The sequence below is a fragment of the Rhinopithecus roxellana genome, chromosome 14 (genome assembly GCF_007565055.1).
Source record: "Rhinopithecus roxellana isolate Shanxi Qingling chromosome 14, ASM756505v1, whole genome shotgun sequence".
NCBI lineage: Eukaryota > Metazoa > Chordata > Mammalia > Primates > Cercopithecidae > Rhinopithecus > Rhinopithecus roxellana.
The window spans coordinates 19,617,075-19,630,670 of NC_044562.1; the positions used below are offsets into that span (position 1 = coordinate 19,617,075).

General features: G+C 43.8%; 1 protein-coding gene across 1 annotated transcript in view; it reads left to right on the plus strand.

Annotated features, from left to right (window-relative positions):
* Positions 1-9,081: 9,081 nt before the first annotated feature.
* DNER (delta/notch like EGF repeat containing) overlaps positions 9,082-13,596 on the plus strand; it is a 366,185-nt gene continuing 361,670 nt past the window's right edge. The window contains exon 1 of the mRNA XM_010370769.2: positions 9,082-9,477. Within this exon, the coding sequence (XP_010369071.2) occupies positions 9,202-9,477 (276 nt within the window). The 5' untranslated portion in view covers positions 9,082-9,201. The remainder of the gene's footprint in view (positions 9,478-13,596) is intronic.

Here is a 13,596-nt window from a genome sequence, read left to right on the forward strand (position 1 = left end):
AACAAAAACAAAAACAAAAAACAAAAAGAAACATGTCTGAAAACTACACGAAGATACGTTAGGCTTTGTATCCCCACCCGAATCTCATCTTGAATTGTAATCCTCATAATCCCCATAATCTGCACATGTCAAGGGAGAGACCAGGTGGAGGTAAGTGAGCCATGGGGGTGGTTCCCCTGTGCTGTTCTCATGTTAGTGAGTGAGTTCTCACGTAATCTAATTGTTTTATAAGGGGCTCTTCCTCTTCCTGGCGCCTTGTGAAGAACGCGTCTTGCTTCCCCTTTGCCTTCTGCCATGAGTGTAAGTTTCCTGAGGCCTTCCCAGCCATGCTGAACTGTGAGTCAATTAAACCTCTTTCCGTTATAAATTGCCCAGTCTTGGGGAGTTATTTACAGCAGTATGAAAACAGACTAATACAACACTTTTTCACTTAGCAGATTTTCCAGTATGAAAAAGTTTGATGAAACCTTATAATGGAGAGAACAGGGACTCCCATACATTAACTGGCAGGCATGTGAATTGGTAGAGTGTCTAAGAAGGGCAATCTGGCACTATCTCTTGAAATTATAAATGCACATATCTGCTGTGCAGAATACAAATGATCACTTCTAGGCATTTATCTAATAAGTTGGCCAATATCTAAAGAAACTAGTGTCCTTTGGGATGCACTTTGAGAGGTGATGCTGAAAGGGATAGAAACTTTTGAAGTTTGTCAATGATCTTTCTTATTGCCTTATGGAAGATACCTCTGTAGTAGGAAAATTAGCCCTTTGATTTTGATAAAGTTTGCACATGATTTTTCCTAGTGTTTTCATGTAGCATATGGTGATTTTTGTCGTGTGAAATTCTCTAATTTTATGCCAACAAGTGTTTAGATCTTTCTTTTTTGAATGGCTTCTGGATATGTGTCACACTCCAGTATTATAAAAATATTCTGCCTTGGTTTCTTCTTGCATTTTTATGGCTTCGTTCTTTTGGGTTACCTTGACGTATTTGATCCACTTGGAGTTTATTGGTGTATAAGTTGTGAGGTATGGATTCAATACTATTATTTTTCCATGTGATGACTCACTTATCTCAATATAACTTACTGAACAAGCCTTCCAGTTCTTAGCATATTCTTACAAATGTTTAGGTCTATCTCTGGACTCCCTAGTCTGTTCCATAAATTTGTCTGTTTAATGTGTCACACTATTTTTTGTAGCTTTATATTATGTTTTAATATTGGTTAGTTCCACCTCATTTCCTTCTTGTTCAGGAGTTTCTTGACTTTCTTAGGTTGCTTATTTTTCATGTGAAATTTAGAATCAGCTTGTGCAATTCCATAGTCTCCCTCACCAAATTCCATTGGTGATTGTATTTATTGTGTTAAATGTACGGATTAGCTTAGAGGCATTTATATTTTATGATGTCACATCTTCCTATTCAAGTATATGGCATATCTTTACATTTGTCCAAGTTTATTGTGTATCATTTGATTATATTTAAAAATTTTCTTCAATAGGTATTTCACATTCTTGTTATAATTTTTACAAAATCTTTTGTTTCTAATGTAAGTGAGATTCCCCACTCCCACATCAATTAACTACTATTATTTGCATATACGAGGGTTTTTGATTCTGTGTATTTATTTTGATATCTTACAGATTTTTCTTATTGTTCGTAGTGTATTTTAAGTTGTATTCTCTAGGTATGATAGTATATTGTTTGCATATAATAATTTACTTCCTCTCCAATTAAATATTTATAAATTTGCTTTTGGATACTGGTTTGGTTTAATACCTCAAGAACAATATTAAATTATAACGGTGATGGTATCATATTATTATCAACTCTAATGGGATTCCTTTTCATATTATTTCATTAAGCATGATGCTGACTTTTGGGTTGAGACAGATCTGTTGCATTATAAGGTAATAGTTATCTCTTTTCATTTTATTATTTATCAGTAATGTATACTGAATTTTATTAAATGCATCTTCATCATTTATGAAGAAGGCCATAGTATTTTTCTTTTTAAATCTATTAATATAGGTAAATAGGTTTTCTGATAATCATGCTGTTGTTCTGGAAATAAATCTTACTTGGTCATTGTATATCAATTTTTAAATAATTTGCTGGATTATTTTGCTAAATTTTTTTTTTTTTTTTTTTGAGTTGGAGTCTCAGCTCTGTCTCTCAGGCTGGAGTGCAGTGGCGTGATCTCAGCTTACTGAAACCTCTGCCTCCTGGGTTCAAGTGATCCTCCTACCACAGCCTCCCAAGTAGCTGGGATTACAGGCGTGTGCCACAACACCGAGCTAATTTTTGTATTTTTGGTAGAGATGGGGTTTCGGCATGTTGACCAGGCTGGTCTCAAACTCCCAACCTCACGTGATCTGCCTGCCTTGCTCTCCTGAAGTGCTGAGATTACAGGCATGAGCCACTGTGCCTGGCCTATTTTGCTTTTCTTTTTTTTTTTTTGAGATGGAGTCTCGCTCTGTCGCCAAGGCTGGAATTTGATGGCGCGATCTTGGCTCACTGACACAGCTGCCTCCCTGGTGCAAACGATACTCCTGGCTCAGTCTCTAGAGTAGCTGGGATTACAGTTGTGTGCCACCATGCCCAGCTAATTTTTTTTTGTATTTTTAGTAGAGATGGGGTTTTACCATTTTGGCCAAGCTGGTCTCGAATTCCTGACCTCAGGTGATCCACTCGCCTCAGCCTCCCAAAGTGCTGGGATTACAGGCAGGAGCCACCGGTGCCTGGCTGCATCAGTTGTTTTTGTGTGTATCTGATAGCTATGTTGAGCTTTTGGTGTCAATGGTGTGTGACTGGAGTCACATGTCCATCTCTGAACCAATCTGTCACCAGGGGAATGCTCAGGTCTAGGTCATGTGGCTACTCCTGGACCTGGCAGTGGGGTCAGTTTCATGTGCAGCACATGGGCTGAGACTTGGTTTTCCCATGGCAAAACTGGGCCCCAGCTATCCAAGAAGGAGAGATACTAACTAGATGGAGAAAACCACAGATGTCCCACCATAGGCAAGTTGGTGATAACGGAGCTCAGATATTTCAGGCTTCATTTGTAGTACAGACAGGAAGCTTCTTGGCTGATAACTGAGTGAGTCATCAGCACTGTTATCAGCCCTCGACTGACAACTTCCAGACTTCTTTTATGTGGGAGAATAAACCCATAATTTGTTTAAGCCATTAATACAAACACCTTCTATATTCAAATAAAAGCATAAAAGATTGTGTCTGGAAAACCCAAAGACTGGAGCTATTTCATAATACTCTATTTTCAGATCCCAGAATAAATTCAGGTGCAAAGAAGAGGACTTAAACTGAATCTCTTTATTTGCAGGTCAGTTATGTGGATTTATTATATGATAAATCACTTCCAGCTTACCTGAGATGTAGCACCCACCTTCTTTCCAAAAGAATCTAAGTTTTGTGCAGCCATTGGCAAAATGGTCTCTATATTTCCCTTTGGACTTTCAGTTACCTGTAGACAGTGACATCATTCCTGCTACCCCTTTCCACATTTGGTTAACCTTTAAGGAGACAAGAAAACACCCCTCCTCCCTGCAGAGGGTGGGACTGGATGCTGGATTGAAGCTGGAGTCAGCTTGAAAGAAACAGTTGGCCATGTATAGAGAGAAGAGACACTGGATCCTATGTTCCAGTATAGGGAATTAAAAACAGTTATTGAGTTTAAAATACTTTTCATGTTCTTGTGAATCAATGTGAAAATACCTGATTTCCACTTGGAGGTGGCTCAAGTGCTTTATGAAATATTTATATAGGGAAGATATGCTTCCTTGCTGTCTTTTTATTCAAGACCTCATTTAAACCTACCCTAGATCAAATCAATATTACAGTGATAATGTAAAATAAATTAAAACTGTTTTAAACAGCTGCTAGAACAGTGGTTCAATTCAAATCAGAGCAAGTCTAGAGGGAAGAAAGTAAATGTGAACCTGTCTCAAACAGGATTTAAGAATTGTTCATTGATAATAGAATAAAATAATCTGAATATATATGCTAACACTTAAATGACTCATTTTAATAAAGATACTACTAATTAAAGGAATAAGATAATTACCTAGTGCTTGTGGCTATAATGCATGTAAATCAATTATTCTTCATGATGATTCTTCAAAGACACTTAAAACTCCCATGTACTTATTTAGCATTTATATTTTTTACACTGCCTTTTTGCATTGATTGATTGTTTTGTAGGAAATACTGGAAGTGGAGGAAAGGTGCTATGGGAAAGTGGATAAAGCATAAACTGGTGATTTGGAGGCTTGGAGTCTCATTCTGATTCTGCAGCTACTCAGCATGGGCAGCTATTAGCTTCCTCAATGCATCCTCTTCCTCCTCAGAAAAGATCTTTGGAGAGTCCCATCCAGTTTTCACATCTTACACCTTCACAAATCAGGAGTAGTAGTTACCTTGCAGAGAGGCAAGTGAGCAAACTAAAACTCTCAAGTACCTCCCCACAATAAACCAAAACCCAGCAAGCACTGTTCACCATACCCTATATAATTGATACATACAGATATATGCTACATATGTCACATATATGACACACATCACACATACATACATGATATACATCACACACATACATGATATACATCACACACGATACATCATCTATATTTACATGATATATACATTATCCATAGGTACATCTATCTATCTATATTTGTCTCTATAGCTCATGTGCAATATCCACTAAGTATCGGACTTTACATTGTAGGATACACAGTATCTACTAAGTGTCAGACTCTGCACTATAGGAGATTCATATATCAGATACAGAGCAGAGATTCAAACAAAGCATGGCTCATAAGCCAGACTCCTCCCTATGTTTGAGTCTTGGCCATGCCCCTTGCAAACTGAGTGACTTTAGTCATTTTACTTCAGCTCATTTCACCTCAATTTTGTCCTTTAATTGGGCACTAGTCATAGTTCCTACCTCATCATGCTGGCATTAGGATTAAATGAGGTCATATATAAAGAATACTCACATTAGTGTCTGGTACACTGTAAATACTCTACATCATCACTATCATCACCTAGAGCTCTCTAAAATTGGGGTTTCTGTCTCCTCTCCATGTTATATGACATCTGAAGGTCAAAGAGAATAACTTGCCCAGTGCTATCGTGGGTCCTAATAGAACTGTTCTGGCCAAAGTAGGCTGGTGCTGTTCTTCATGGTAGAAAGCTCTCACCAGGCAATGTGTCCCTTCTCTCTATACATGGCCAACTTTTTCTTTCAAGCTGACTCCAGCTTCGATCCAGCACCCAGTCCCACCCTCTGCAGGGAGGAAGGATGTTTTCTTGTATCCTTAAAGGTTAACTGAATGTGGGAAGGGGTAGCAGGAATGACATCGCCGTCATATGACGTCACTGGCAAATGAAGGTGCAGAGGGAAATATAGAGACCATCTGCTAATGACTGCAGAGAAACTTAAGATTCTTTTGGAAAGAAGGTGGGTACTAAATCCCAGGTAAGTTGGAGGTGATTTATCATCTTATGATAAATAATTTAGTTTGGGTCTTAGTTCAAATCCTGGGAGATCAAGCTTGGTAACCTTTGCAATTTCTTCTAAATATAAGTTTCTAAGTCTGTGCATGATGACACGGTGCACCCAGACTGGCATTCTCACAGGATGCCGTGGTGGACACAGAGTTTGAAAACCTCATTAGGAGTGGTGTTCTCATTGAGGCCAGTGGTTCCCAATTGGCTACCTGTGAACCCGCTGGTCTGGGAAGTTGATTTTCTCCATTTGTGACAAAATGCAAAAAATAAAGACAATTATATTTGCATTAGTTTGTAATATTTTTATAAAACCCTATGGGTATAATGCAATTGAGTTGTAACTCTAAACTAGATCTATGAAGAGAAATGAATCTTGTAAATTGTTTTGAAATGTTTCCATTCCACCAAATCCAGAAGCCTTAGAATTTCTAATGGGATCCAGCCTTCTACCTGGCAGAAATAGTACACCTGAGATCACTAGTCATGCTGCCTTGCCTGGCTCATTGGGGAACAATTAATCCTGCTTTGCCACTTATTAATGTGTGGCCTCGAGTTATTTTACATCATTGGGACTCAGTGGCTTAAAACCATAGTGGTTTATTTCTTAGGTCATATGCCCATTGCAGGTTCCCATTGTTTCACCACATCGTCCTCTCTCAGGGGCACAAGCTGGAGGCGCCCCCATTCCACCTCTTGGAATCTTGCCAGTTGTCATGCTAAGGAGAGGAGAACACAGTGGGACGTGTGCGGGATGTTAAAAGTTTCCATCTGGAAGTGGTGCATACTATTCCCTGCACATTTTATGACCACGGCAAATAATATGACCACATCTAACTTTAAGGAGAGCAGGAAGGTAAAGTCTTACAAAGAAGTAGCAGTGAGGTCAAATGTACAATCATTCACTTCATATTCCATTTCATTTATTTTAGCTCAGCATTTTTACTGATTAAGATAAATTTACATGTTGATTCTGGTATGAATTTTATCAGCTGCCCAAAATTTCAACTACATAGTATTTCCCTAAAAACTTCTGGTAGCTTGATAGTGACCCCCTGACTGGAGTGTTGTTAAACAGTTTTGAGTCCACTTAGCTGAATTTTCTCCATAAGGTGATCATGAGAAATTCTATCACTTTTTTTTTTCTGAAATCAAGATACATTATTGGTCTATTTGGCCTTTGACTTGTCAATATAGGGCCTTTATCAAAAAAGGAAATGAAATGGGTCAGGATGAAGATTTGATATTCTGTAAGTTGGGAATACTAGAAAACAAAAGTCTGGATTATTAGCTTTCATTTAAACATAGAGGCAATATTATTTTAATCACTTTTGTTAATGTGACAGGGTAATGTATTACTTGGACTTTTTCATTGAATATTTGGGGATCTTGCAGATGGTTGAAAAGCTGTCAGTGAAGTACCAGATCAGCTTTCAGAATCTACAGAAAAGACCCATTTCTCTGAGAGTGATAATAGTAATAATAGTTAACACTTGCATGGCGCTTAGTACATGGATGTTTTGGGACCAGGACATGCAAGTCAATATGCTTTTTTTTCCAGCATTAATCATGTTGCTCCGCCTATAAGCTAAGGTGCTGGAAGATTATAGTCTTCCTTTTTAGCTTGGAAAAAATGAAAGCATCTTGTATTGTCTCTGCCATAATATGCATTTTAAAGATTAAAGACTAAGAGAATACTTTAAGAAAGGAAAATTATCTGAAACACGCAGTAACCAGCATCCAGAAAATAAAACCACTTTTAATTATCCTATATTTCAAAGTAATATGAAATACACAAACAAAGGGGTTGCTCAGGCAAAAGGATAATAAACTGAAATGTGATTTTAATTAACTCACAACCTTTTTACACTTCATCTTGCTTCATTTGTGTGTGTGTCTTGATGGAAGGGAATGAAGAGCACTATCCACTAGTCCAGGATTCAAGGTAAGAGAAGTTAGTTTCAGGAAAGAATGCAACTCCAGGGCCACAGAAACCACCTGACACTAGTACCAGCAGAGGGTGCTGGCGTGGCACAAAATTAAGAATTTTCAATAGGAAGAGGTCTTAGATTAAAAGACAGCAGGTGTGAGGAAAAATGTAATAACTGTTTGTATCCACTTGGAGGTCTGAATTCTCCGCTTGCAGATCTGTCTGGTGTTTAGTGATTTCCTGCGAGGGCCACATGAATTGTAGGTATCTCTTAAAGCAGAAAAGTGGGACATTTGCTTCTGTGTTTGAACAGGACAGGGAGAAGCCATGCAGTTTGCCTCCTGTTTCCACTGGAGGACTTTTAGCAGCCCCTGGCGTCTGTGACACCTACAGCATTAAGTTCACATGGAGTCCCTACTTTATTATTATTATTTTAAAAACAAAACAAACTATTTTTGTGTTTACTAAAACAAAATTGGCCCGGACTGTCAATTCAGGGGAATCACATTTTCTTTTTTCATTTAGCCACTTTAAAAAGAAGGTAACAGGTATCTGGGAACCCACAGGTAGTAGAGATTGTGAAAGGTCAGGTGGAGGAGACAAGGCTGGCTGCGCTTTATTCAGCGGAGTGCAGCCTCCCTGGCGGTCGCAGCACCGGTCAGCCCAGCCAGGACGTGTAGAAGAGCCCCCTGAAGTAGGTCACAGCCAATGCTCCTTTTATCCAGAGTCCCCTGTTGTGATTCCTTCGCTAGCAGCGCCTCTGCCAACCTGGGCTTCTGAACTGTTCTTTCGGGCGTTCTGGACTGGGAGTCAATTGACCCACTGGATTCGAGTCCAGACTTTCTGGGCCTCAGTTTCCCCCTAGGTTCAACGACAGGGATGGACAACCTGACACCGAGGCCTCTTCCCGCCCCGACACGGCGAGGCCAGACATTCCTTAGTGGCGCGGCAGGCCCCGCTCTCTGGAAAGGGCCGACGAGAAGGAGACAGCTCGGTCAGCACCAAGGACAAGGGCTCCGGGTCCGCCTGGCTGACGCGAGGTCACTTCCAGGCGAGCCCGGCTGCTGAGCGAGCGTCGGGCGCAGGGTTCCGTGGCCCGGCGGGAGGGCTGGGGTTGCCGAGAGAAGCGCTGGGGTAAGGGGAGCAGCCCCGGGGGATGAGGCAAGGCCGGGCCCCGCGGCGGTCTTGCAGATTCTGCGCCAAGAGGCCAAGGGTGGCTGCTGCCAAGGCGTCGCCCCTCCCTTGGGGCGCCCTGCCGCCTCCCGCGCGCCGCCCTGCCCGGGCCTTGGGGCGCACCGGGTGCTCCCGGCTCTGGAGGCCCCTCAAAGTCCCCTCTCCTGCACGCGTGGACCTCTCCAGCCCCTTTCCTGCCCCAGCATCGCCCGGCTCCCTGTACCAGGGCTTCTTCTGGATACACCCGTGACTTCGACTCACTCCTGGGGGACGGAGTCCCACATCGCCTTTCTGCAACTCCCACCCCAACTCCCTGCGGTGAAAGAGGCCCCACTCCCCAGTACTCCCGAGCCTGGGCTGCGGGCGCCCCGCCCCCCGCTCGCCCCGCCCCACCCCGCCCCGCAGGCCCCGCCCGCCGTTACCCGGGGAACCGCGGATCCCGCAGCTGCAGGAGGCGCCCGGCCCCGCGGAGGAGCCCTAGCCGCCGCCGCCGCTCTCGCAGCTCTCGCCGCCACTGCCACCGTCACCGCGTCCTGTCTCCGGCTCCCGCGCCCTCCTGGCCGGCCATGCAGCCCCGCCGCGCCCAGGCACCCGGTGCGCAGCTGCTGCCCGCGCTGGCCCTGCTGCTGCTGCTGCTCGGCGCGGGGCCCCGAGGCAGCTCCGTGGCCAGCCCGGTGCCCGCCGCGCCCCTATCAGCGCCCGGGCCATGCGCCGCGCAGCCCTGCCGTAACGGGGGCGTGTGCACCCCGCGCCCTGAGCCAGACCCGCAGAACCCTGCCCCCGCCAGCGAGCCTGGCTACAGCTGCACCTGCCCCGCCGGGATCTCCGGCGCCAACTGCCAGGTGAGTGTAAGCGGCGGGCGCGGTGTGGGGCGCTGGTCCGGGACCAACAGTCTCTTCCCGCCGGCCCTGCTGCTGCTGCCTGACAGTGGGCATGCCTGACCCAGTCTTTCCCACTTCGGGAAGGCAATGGATCCAGTCTCTTGGCCCGCGTGGACGCGGACACCCGGGCCGACCCTGATTCCCTTACCCACCCTGGTTCCCGGGCGGGGCCAGCGGGGCTCTCGGGGTGTGCCGCTCCGGGGCTCGGCGCTCCTCGCGCGGGGCTCCAGACGCTCCGGTTGGCCACCGAGTGGCGCGCCCCTTCCGGCTGGACCGAGCCAAGAACCACTCGAGCGGTGTCCGCCTTGGCAGCGCGGAGGAGCAGGCTCCGAGCGTCCCTGGCGAGGTGTTCAATATCCAGGTGGTCCACGCTTCCCGTCCTGCTGGACCCTGTGTGTGTAAAGGGTGTGCGGTGTGCGAGTCAAGTGATGGTGGGCCCCGTGCCAGGTGGTGGGGCACTTTCTTCTCTTCCTCCGCCCTTGAGGACTGTGACAAGGCAGCCAGAGGACGAGGAGGGCAGCTGCCTCTCCTTGGCCTGCGACCAGCCCTCTCTAAGCTTAGGAGCAACGTTGGAACAGTCAGAGGCATTCGAGGGGGCATTGTACGTGGAGCTGGCAGGGCCGCCCTTCCTGCCGTACGCTCCACGGGGCGCACGCTTGGGGCTGGCAGCCGGGACGTGAGCAGGGCACCGGGAAGCCGCCAGAAAGCGTGGGGCGGTGGGAGGGATGGGACGATGGGATGTAGCCAGCAGCCGCCCATGAATTTGGGGTTTCCGAGAGAATTTGGCAGAAAATGATATCTGGGGCTTTTACAAGTACGTTAAAGCTTGGTGAAACCTATTAACATCAACATTTTCAGTAGACAATTTGGTAGGACTGTGTGTACAGGTAGAAAATCCCCAAACCTCTATTGCAGGGTAGGGCAAATAATGAATTCATCTGAAATGATTACTTTAACCCACATGAATATGGACGACATTTGGGATCAGATACTATCTTTCTTACATTTAGGGTGGAGGAGTTTGTTTCATATAAATTTGATAACAATGATTGAAGAGTTACTTTGAGAATGCTCAAATAGGTTCTTTCAATGGGGAAAAAGGTTGCCCTTTCAGTATGACACGTTTTACATTTTTTAGAGGTAAATGGGATTGAGAAGCTTGACCTTGACAGTCAGATTTTTTCGCATTTATCTAGAATATTTTTATTTCTTTTAATAGCAAATTAGCAATTTGAATCCATCTTTTCAACATTGTGCTCTTCCTCTTTGTTTACTGGTTTCAGTAAGCTTAGTTCCTTGAAGGGAGGTGATGAGGAGGAGGAAGAATTTGTGTGATGTGAGCATCAGGAGTAGGTTTGGGACATGATAGCTTCTTGGAGGAAATGCCTGTTGGAGCCATTCTAACCGTTAGAACAAAATCCTGCTTTTGCAAAAGTGAAAATGACTGCAAATCAAAAACCAGGGAATGGACTCATGCTAATTTTCCCTGTGGACTGATGATTTATATGACTTTTCCTGAAGAAATGAATTGTCTGAGTGTGTCCATCAAACTGCTGTTATATTTCCATGTCTGAATTTTATCCTTCAAAGAAATAATTGATTTGGACCTAGGGTTTAGTGGGAATGGATGGGAGAAGGTAGGTTAGAGTGCACATTGATTTACATGAGAAGAAAGACTGGACACTGGGAATTTAACACAACTCTGAGATGGTTTTTGGTGACTCTAAAAATAGATATAAGATATCTTCAAGAAAAAGAGCTCTTTGGTGCTCCCTAAAGATGACTAACAGAGAAACATAAATATTTTGATTTGTCCTAAGTAGTGACTTGGTATATAATATAATTCATTCAGAAGAGTCATGAACTAATACATAACATTGCAGAACCAACTGGTTAAAAACAGATTCGGGTTTCTTTTGTAGCTCCCATTTGACATAGGCTTAGCTATGTGAACACCACCCACCTGAGCAGAAGCAATAGGGCATGCCCTGGCATGTGAGTTGAAAAGAGCGCTGAAGTTATTGTAGTTCTCATAGGAAAGCTTAGTGAACTTGGAACTTGATTGGACTTGGTTACCCAGAAAAGCTTACTGAGACGATTCAGGGCCTTATAATCCATAAAAATGGATTCCTGATGATTTTAATTTAATCATTCATGATCTCGCAGTAAGACTTGAGACTCATTTTTCATGGGAATGGCAAAGAACACAAAAGACAATTTCAAAAGAGAAGTTAAACCTGGGGTGGTGGGGAGGGGAGGGGAGGCAGGGAGAGAGAAACTACATATACTCAATTACAGATAAGGAAAATGGATCTTAGCCACTGCAGACTATGTGGTTGCTGAAATAGAACCTCATGCTCACTGGATAAATTGGAAGTGGAATTTTACCTGGGTGTGAAGAGGATCTTTTAATCAGAGCATCACTCCTCCTCCTCCAAAGACAATAGTGTTAGCAATGGTAACATTAGAACCTAACCTTGAAATTTCCTTTTGTGTGTGGAGAAATTTTAAGAAAATCATAAACTACAAATTGGGATTAAAATGACTGTCTTTAGGCTTTTTTTTTTTTTTTTTTTTTTTTTTTTTTTTTTAAAGTCTGTCTTTAGCTTTTCTGTGGTTGGCTGATTGAGTTTGCATAAGTCAGTGGGGTCCAGGACATGCTTCTTTTGTCACCTGAGTGATGGGGACTCATAGGATTTGGGAATTGTAGGTCGTGTGGGTTTGAAGTCAAGCTGAAGTTAAAACTGCTGGGTCTTATTTCCTCATCTTTTACGATGGGATCTATGGGACCTACCTCATAGGATTCCTCGCGAAGACAGTGATTCCATTCCTTGATGTTTGTGGCTGACAGCTTTAAAGCCTCACTCTCCCTCTTCCTCTTTTATTCGACATCCAAACAAGCTGATAAGAAACCCCAGGGGTTCCCTCCTTTGGTGCTGGCGGGAGGCTGAAACCATGCAAACTCCTGCCCTGTGCCATCCCAGCCCCAACCCCAAAGTGCAGCAAAACCCACAAGCCAGTCTCCTTTCCCTGCACTCAGAAGCCATTTAAACCCATTTGGGAGCTGCCTGCTCTCCCCAGAAAGCCCCATTATGTCAGCAGTAAACCTTTTTATACCGTGTGTGCGTGTGTGCGCCATTTTCAGTCTCAGGGTCCACACCAAATTTTGGGTGGGTGTCCATCCTGTCTCTGTGGGATGTTCAAACTAAGGTTCTGAGAAGGATTAAATTAATTAAGTGCTGTTAAATCACTGAGCACCTGTGACATTTCTATAAATGTCACCTCTTCCCTTTCTTTTTAAACTTTCTGCACATATTTCAAATGCTCATTACCTTAACTAGATAGAACAAGTATCATCATCTCTTTTAGTCAAATGTAGAAAATGAAGCTCATTTTGAATGAGTGACTAATCCAAGGTCACATTTTGATACTGCCCTGAAAGGCCTCTAACACATGCAGACATCTTAAATCATGAGAAATTCAGCTGATCTTAAAACTGTATATGAAAATCTAATTTGTAGATAGATAATGATGATGGTAGCTCACCCTCCTTTTAAGCACTTGCCACATGCCAGCACTGTTCCAGCGACTTTGCAGATATAACTTGCTGATCCTTGCAATCTCCTATGAGCTGGGTGCTGTCCCCACGCCAATTTTATAGATGAAGTGCAGAAAAGTGAAGTGACTGTCCCAATGTTGCACTGCTAGTAAGTATGAGCACTGGAATTTGAGCCAGCCAGGTTGGCTTGATACGGGGCGGTAGAATCTAAAGAGTGCCCAGATGAAAATCCAGCCCTGGACCTGTCATAGTTACAATAGGGAGCAAGAGCTGCAACCTCCTTGAGTTTTACCAGTAAAAAGGGGATGAAGTAATTTCTGAGTCCAGTCTTGCTCTAAGTGAGCTTGTACAAGTGTGCTCAGCTGGAATAAAAAGGCACAGAGGTGATAAAGACACAGATTCTCCTTATGCCACATGTTAACCAGGAGCCTTCACCATAGAGTTAGAATTCTGGGTCCTAGCTGAAGTTATTTTTACCATGGTGGCAAGCAAATGGACACTACATAAAAAAATGTTTCTGA